The sequence below is a fragment of the Glycine soja genome, chromosome 3 (genome assembly GCF_004193775.1).
Source record: "Glycine soja cultivar W05 chromosome 3, ASM419377v2, whole genome shotgun sequence".
NCBI lineage: Eukaryota > Viridiplantae > Streptophyta > Magnoliopsida > Fabales > Fabaceae > Glycine > Glycine soja.
Window position 1 is genome coordinate 23213976 of NC_041004.1, and position 8394 is coordinate 23222369.

Sequence of the window (8394 nt, forward strand, 5' to 3'; positions counted from 1 at the left end):
GTGTAGAGTTGATCTCTAGTGTGTAGGGTTGATCCCTTTTGTTCAGAGTTGATCTCTGGTATGTTTTTGATTTGTTTGTAAACACGGGAGTGTGGTTGAGAGGGAGTGAGCGGGGTTCTCATATCTAAGAGTGGCTCTTAGGTAGAGATTGCACGGGTAGTGGTTAGGTGAGAAGGTTGTAAACAGTGGCTGTTAGACCTTGAACTAACACTATTTTAGTGGATTTCCTCCCTGGCTTGGTAGCCCCCAGATGTAGGTGAGGTTGCACCGAACTGGGTTAACAATTCTCTTGTGTTATTTACTTGTTTAATCTGTTCATACAGTCAAAGACAATCTGCATGTTCTGAAGCGTGATGTCGTGACATCCTGTACGACATCTGTCCCCAGTATCAGAATTTCATCTACCATTTTTTTCTATTAATGAGAGAGTTAGAATTCAAATATTTAACCTCTTGCTTAAAGGACCTAACTCTAACGTTATTTGAATCAATTAGTTGTTGGGATTAATATTAAGATTATGATTATTTTTTTTATTTTTTTATACCTAGAAGGTATCTAAGATTTTTATTTGGCATGTAACCAATTTATCTCACTCCTGATCATTTTGAAGTAAAATGGCACTACCCTGGAGTTAAATATTAACAAAATTGGTTACTATTATTTAATTTTACTAATCATATTTTAAAAATATTTTTTTTAAAGTGTATTACTTAAGCACATTTTTTTAAGTACTAATGTTAGATGTTAATTTGTACAGGTCACGAAAAATCTGTATCCAGTTTAGCTTTTAGCAATGATGGACATTGTTTGGCATCGGGAGGCTTAGATGGAATTATTAAAGTGAAATTTGGAAGGTAAAAAATTTGAAGAGCCTGCAGGGGGCATTGAGGTGAGATTGTTAGTGAAAACAAGGTGTTATTTTTGTAGCTTTTAGTAAAAGAAATATCAACTGGAAATGAAAACAATAAACAAAACACACCCACCCTTAGTTTTCTTGGTTTTTTCTATTTTTATTAGTTACTAAGTTAGATGCCATGAAATCTTTCAGTGGCTTAGATGGCATCCAAGAGGACACATACTTAGTTTTCTTGGTTTATTTGGTCTGTTTTGATGTAAATCCTCCAATATATTTCTAACTACTAATTTTTTGAGGTTCATTTTTTATGATTCAGATTCAGTTGAATTGTTGAAAGTAAAATCGGAAATTGGTTTTTCATGAGACTAAATAATTATTTTTGAAGTTTAATGATACTATCTTCTATGCAAGTAATATGAGCAATTTTATTTTTTACAGGGGAAAATAAAGCAGACAATGGACAAGGCCTTTTGGGATGGTCGTATGGAAAATGAAGCAGGTGAAAAAAGGTCTTGCATCATATTCTTCTAATGACATATATAAGGAATATGTATTGTATATAACTACATATATGTATACATGTACAAATTGTTATTTAATTATAAGTTTTTTTTTATTGAACTTCTAGCTACTAAAACAAGGTAGCTTCTTGTACTTATTCATTAACTATTTTGATAGCTGAAATTTGACCTGAGTTTATAAATTAAGTCTTATATGAGACATTACCAAGGTACATCATATTTGCATTATGTTACTGGTTAAATTTCACGAAAATAAAAAAAACCACCATTCTACATCGGTTGTGACTCCAGAAACGATGTAGAAACCCCACATACTACATCGGTTGTGACTTCAGAAATGATATAGAAACCCCACATTCTACATTGGTTGTGACTCTACCTAGGTCCCTTAAACGAAAACTAGACAGAGACTTAAGTCCCAATTTGATTGCACAAAGATTCACCAAATCTTTGTCTCTCTCATCGCTTAAGCGAGAGCCCCAATTTGATTAATTAAACCATTGAGTGATTGGACTTTCTTATGATAATTATTGTTTGCAATTTTAATAAAAGTTTGAATAATAATTAGATATATTTTATCAATTTTCTGAAGAATCATATTTTTGGAAATTTTATTCTTAAGAAATTTTTGTTTTGAAAAATAAAACTCCCTACACCCAAACGTTATACACCCGGATCGGAAAAGGATCCTTCCAATGTTGGGAAAGCAAAAATGGATATATAGCTACAAATGCAACCTACACACAAGAATTCCCTTTGATGCAATCCTCCCTAGGAAGAGACCAGTCACTAGAGTCATGAGCAAAAGGCTCAAAGAGGATTGAGCTAGAGCTGCTGAAGAAGGCCTTAGGGTTCTCATAAATCTCAGGGTAGATTTATGATCCCATGGGCCAAGGTTGAGTTCAATTATCTTTATACATATTAGACTAGGATGTCATTATATTTGGTCCTTATATTTAGGGCTCCATAATATAGGTAGGATATCATAGAAATATAAGATTTTTCAGCCCTTGTATTTTAAGGCACCTAGACTAGTTTTTGTATTAGGGATAGTTTTATAATTTCACATACACTAAGTGAATATTTGATGTGTGTGGTTGGAAATAAATTTAATTGAATTGGTAGAAGCCCAATCCAATTAAATTTTAGAGGGGGAGGTGAACATTTGCTTACTACACCACATTGCCACATCATATAAGTCACACTTTGTGCATGTCCTTCATGCTTTACATGCCTCATGACACCTAAGCACACTTAGTGGAGAATCTTGAAATTGATCTTGGATTAGTGGGCTGAACCATAACTAAAATTCACTAATCATAATTAGTGAAATTTTGGCTCCACAAATTCAATTTCAAATTCAAGTGAAATTTGAATTGAAATTCAAATTTTCCTCCAATTTTGTGTGACACTTAGGCTATAAATAGAAATCATGTGTGTGCATTTTTTTCAACTTTGATCATTTGAAAATTAAACTTCAGATTTCAGAGCTCTTTTAGAGCACAAAATTTCGTGCTCTTCTCTTCCTCTCCCTTCATTCATCTCCTTCTTCCTCCAAGCTCTTATCCATGATCTCCTATGGTGATGAGCTTCTTCTAGACTCATCTTCTCCTTGAAGTGACATCTCCTCTCTCTCTTCCTTCTCCATTCGACTGCCGTTCATCTTTCAAGAAGTAAAGAAATTCATTGATGAAGAAGATCCTAGACCTACAAGCTCCAATGAAACTTACATCACCCTCTTTATGTCATAATAAAGTTTTTTAAAGTTAAACACTCCTACTTTTCTTAGTGTCACTTACTCCTAGCAAAAAGGGAGTATTTTTTTTTTTTTGAAGAAGGGTCACTTATTATGCATGCTGGGTGGGCATCAAATTCTTCTACTTTTCTTAGTATCACTTATTTATGCATGCAGGGTGGGTTTAGCTTAACGTCTTGCAAAGTAGAGAAACTCTGAAACCAGGCACTATAATATAGATAGTCTATTGGCAACGCAACCAACTAACTAGCCTACAACAAGTGGATTCCAATTGATCCGTGTTTCAATTTCTATGTGTCCAGTAACAAATTAACCCAGCCAGGTGCTAGAGTTTGCCATTTTCGTGCCTCAAGTACATGTACTGTATAGCAGATAGAAGATGGTTCAAGTTTAATTATGGAATCATCACTAAAATGATATTGGAATTTCGTCAAGTATTTTCTTTGTAATTTTTCCTTTTTCATATCCTAAATTGAAGGACAATATTGTGTAGTTCCTGTTTTGTTTCTTTTGGAGTACCTCCCCGGGTTTAGTTCAAATAATGTATCAATAAATAAAATTATGGGCAATTCGGTCATCTAAATCAAAATGAATTAGTATTAACGAGGCATTAATAAAACAAAATTTAAACCTTCATTAAATAATTGTGGTATTTTCAAGAGTAGTAAATGTCTCTTCTGTGCAGATTCCCATGACTTTTTTTCTCTCCTGTAGTCCTGTGCGCATTAAAATATTAACAGCTTCACCTCATTGGCTATGTGGTTGAACGCATGATAAATGTTACTAGCTTCTTCCATAAAGTCCTAGCCTCTACCATGCACCAAGCCATCCTCATCAATAAAACTACCCTTTTCTCTCTTCTTGTCCATATATAGCCGATTCATGAATACTCTCACTGCACATGCATCCTCTCCTCTCTCTTCATAAACACAGCTTCATAGACCCTTTCTCAAACCTAACTTGCACTACCAACCACTAGCCAGCAAGGTGATGTTTTGAACCTTCTAACGTGATTCAATTTTTTTTTTATAGCTATTTGTCATTGCATGCATCTTTATCTTTTTGGTATAACCAGAACGTATCTGGGGTTTCTATTTGTCACACAACTAATCCCCATCTATCAAGTCAGTTCATTTTGAGATAAAGTGTACATTCAGTTAAAATACTATGTTCATCTCAGACCTTAGATAAAAGACTCAAATATCGAATCACTTGTGTCAATAATCTATTATGTTTATTTCTTATTTAATTATGGTGGTGTATGATTTTCAGGGTGAAGTTTTGAACCTTCTAACATGATTTCATTTTTATGTATGTATCTATTTGTATTTCATGCATCTCTATCTTTTTTGGTATAATTGGGGCTCTATTTGTCACACAACTAATATTTTTCTACAGGATCAGTCCATTTTGTGATAAAGTGTATATTCAGTAGCGACATTATGTTTATTCCAGACTTTGGTTAAAGGAATTAAGTGTCGAATCACTTGTGTTAACACCTGCTATGTTTATTTAATTATTAATTATGGTGGTGCTTGATCAGAGTTTCACGGGTGTAACATAATGGCGGGAGTGAGGGAGCAGGACCAGTATATGCCGATAGCAAACGTGATAAGGATCATGCGGAGGATTCTACCGGCGCACGCGAAGATCTCGGACGACGCGAAGGAGACAATCCAGGAGTGCGTGTCGGAGTACATAAGCTTCATCACGGCAGAGGCGAATGAGCGATGCCAGCGCGAGCAGCGAAAGACGGTGACTGCAGAGGACGTGCTGTGGGCGATGGAGAAGCTCGGCTTCGACAACTACGCCCACCCTCTCTCTCTTTACCTTCACCGCTATCGCAAGACCGAAGGCGAACCCGCTTCCGCCAGACGTGCTTCTGCATCTGCATCCCCATCGATGCAGATGCACCCACGCACACACCCACACTCACATCCACCTAATTATTCTCATCATGGCTTCGGAATGTTTGACTTTGACCCATCATCGCAAGGGTTTTACAGGGATGATGCATCTAGTTCTGGCTCTGGTGGATTTGTTGCCAGTTTTGATCCTTATGCTAACATCAAACGTGATCCCCTGTGAACAACTCTTATATGTCAGAACAAGTGCATGCATACATGTTTCACTTGGTTAGTTAATTAGTTATATTCAAGCGCATGCAGATGTAGGTGTGCAACTTTTTTATTAGCTTAATTTATTTACAAGTCTTTATTTACTCTATGCTTGTTATGCTTTATTTAGAGACAATACTACTTATTATTCATTTTTATGCTCAAGCTCGCTATTCTATTTTTCGTGGATGGACGATACTTCATTTACTGTATTGTTGATTAATTAGAGTAACAGATAATTAAGATGGTATTTTTGAGAAACATCTTTCGTTGACTGCTCACAAAATCATACTCTTGTAAAAGGGATCCTTCATATAATATACTAGCATAATATATTCTTTTTAAACACTCACTCTTTTATCTGTTATTTAAAAACAAAATTAATTTTTATGTATATGTTGTTTTAAAAATTTAAAACAATATATTAATTGTAAAGTTTTCAAATAACCGGCAATAGTGTGCCTCTAAAGTTTTAAAAAAAGGTTTCATTAAAAATATTTACTATATTAAAAGTATAACAACAACTCATTTGTTTTCTTTCTTCTTAAGTAATTTAAAATATTTGTAATTGAAAACTTTTTTTTAATCGTATATCTTTATTTTTATGAGTAATGTCATATCATTCTACATTATCGAATCATCTTAACATATATACTTAATCAAATAAGTATTGCTTCCGTTTTTTTATTTCTCTTTTAAGGTTTTTATGTAAAAAACAGAAAATTACAATAAATTTTCTTAATTTTAATAAAATAGTTATGGAGTTTTTTTTATCTCTTTTCATTTCCTCTCAACATAAATGTAAGTGCAAATTAATTAAAGATTAGATGAAAATTAAATAATGGATAAAAATAATTAATGTGATCTTGAACTTTACGGACAACAATTGAACATAGACAAAATTTTCTAAAATTGATAATTAAAAATGAATGGAGAAAAACTGATAGTAAAATAATAAATATAAACTATAAAAGAAATATTTACTGTTTCATGTTGAAATATTTATAGCAATATGTTGTAGAAAAATATATAATTACTTATTTCTTAATTGCTATAATTTTTTCAATTTTAAAATAACATTGTTACAATGTTAGATGATACTCCCTCCAGATTTATTATAAGCAAAAAAAATTACTTGAGTGTTGATTTTAAATATAAGTAAATTTTAATTAATTTTACTTTATTTGATGAGATTTTCTTTGAAATACCCTTTCGTTTAATGAGAATTTTAATTTGAATGATCTATTCTTATTCTTCCAATGAAAGACAATATAGGAAGATAACTTATTTTTTAATTAAAGTTGGTGCAATCAATTGTCATTAACCAACTTTTTTAGTCACTGAAATATTTTGTTTTACTTAAATTTAAATTCGGAGTGGTACTTAATTAGTAGAACAAATGAGACATATAATAATTAATAAATGCTAAATGACCCGTTCATTTCCTAAAAGTACAAGATACAGGCAATTTTGTCACTAGAAGTAACAAAATGAATGACAAAAAGTCTTGTTAAGTTTAAGCTAATAATATCGATTTTTTGAAAAGTACAATCTTAATATCAATTTTTGAAAAGTAATGTTGTGGAATGTATTGTCAACATCAGTTTTATTTAAAAACCGATGTTGACTCTTTTAAAAAATGTAGACGTGCCTTACTCTCTCGAGCTCAGTTTGAAACCCTGGCCTCACTCTCTCGAAACTCGTACTCTCTTGTTTGCCCCTCTCTTGTTGCCACCATGCCCCCATGTCATGGCCACCATGGCCACCGCGACCACAACACCTCTCTCGTTGCCCCTCTCATCGCTATCACCGCTGTCATAGAAGCACAAAGGAAGTAGAAGCTCGAAGGCAGGTGTGAAGGTCTTTGTGAATGAAGGAAGTAGAAGCATGAAACCTCATTGCTACTGCTACTATTTCAGGTTCTTTTGCTATTTTTTGTTGTGCTTGTAATGTCGTGTGCTGGTGTTGTTGCTGGGAGAGGTTCTGAGGATAATAAGGTTGATGCAAGGAAGTGGGTGGGTGAAGAGTTATACCTTCTAAGCACAAGGTGCAAGTCACTGTTGATTTAAGAGTGCCAGAGTCAGGATATAACAGAAAACTTGGGATCTTTGTGGTGTTTATCTCTCTAGAGATAAACACCACGGATCTGTCCAATTCATTTCAATTTGTAGTTTTATTTGTTCATCTTGTTCTCTGAATTTAAATTAATAGAATGCAATGACAAACTGATTTATAGTGGTACATGTGCACTGTAACTGCAATTGAGATTACACACATGAAACTATGCAAACTTGGGTTTTAAATGGTTTCAAGTAACTCAATGGTCAGAACCTAGAAGAAGTTCTGTTAGAGACTCAATAAATAACTTTCCAAGTATTTAGATTAAAAGAAAATAACTTTCATAGTTTAATTTTCCTGTACTTCTCATAATTATGTTGCTTTAGTTATGTTATCTGTGACACTGTGATGAAAGCAATAAATTAGAAACTTCAAACTAGACCAGACCAGCTAGAAGGTTGTTCAACCAGGTAGTTAAATGCAGAAAGCATCCTTGAGTTTATTTTTAAGGCCGAGGCAAGAAGTGTCAAAATATAGAGCCTTATGCTGCATTTTGGCAAGGGTCCCAAAGTTCAACGACTAGTTATTCTTTTAACATATTCACTATTTTACCCCATTTGGCATCACAGTTGGCAAATTAGGTTGTTAATCCTATGAGATTATTTAATGTTATATAAAGGCACTTTCCAAAGTGATGCTGACCCATTTTGGTGCCTCAGGGTGTCTTTTATTAGTGCCTTTGACGGCATTGTATTAGAACCCAAATTTTTGGTTTTCAAAACATTGGATGCAAGTGCACTAATATCCTTTACAACAAACTGTTTCTTTTTTTTGGATGTAAAGGTACCGATCAAGCTAAAGGGAAAATTTTATCGGACTGCGGTAAGATCGGCGATTTTGTACGGAACAGAATGTTGGGCGGTCAAGAGCCAACATGAAACTAAAGTAGGTATAGCGGAGATGAGGATGTTGCGATGGATGTGTGGTAAGACTCGACAGGATAAAATTAGAAACGGAGCTATTAGAAAGAGGGTTGGAGTAGCGCCTATTGTAGAGAAGATGGTGGAAAATAGACTTAGGTGGTTT

The 8394-nt window shown here is 33.9% G+C and overlaps 1 protein-coding gene across 1 annotated transcript; it reads left to right on the plus strand.

The window, feature by feature from the left end:
- The first annotated feature begins 4006 nt into the window (after positions 1-4006).
- On the plus strand, positions 4007-5415 carry LOC114405437 (nuclear transcription factor Y subunit B-6-like). Its single transcript, XM_028367972.1, has 2 exons — positions 4007-4120; positions 4677-5415. Exon 2 carries the CDS (start codon positions 4697-4699, stop codon positions 5219-5221), a length of 525 nt encoding a protein of 174 aa, XP_028223773.1. The 5' UTR covers positions 4007-4120; positions 4677-4696; the 3' UTR covers positions 5222-5415.
- Positions 5416-8394: the final 2979 nt, after the last annotated feature.

What these genes read in the sequence shown, in the direction of transcription:
- LOC114405437 (XM_028367972.1), top strand. Translation starts at nt 4,697, where the DNA reads ATGGCGGGAGTGAGGGAGCAGGACCAGTATATGCCGATAGCAAACGTG.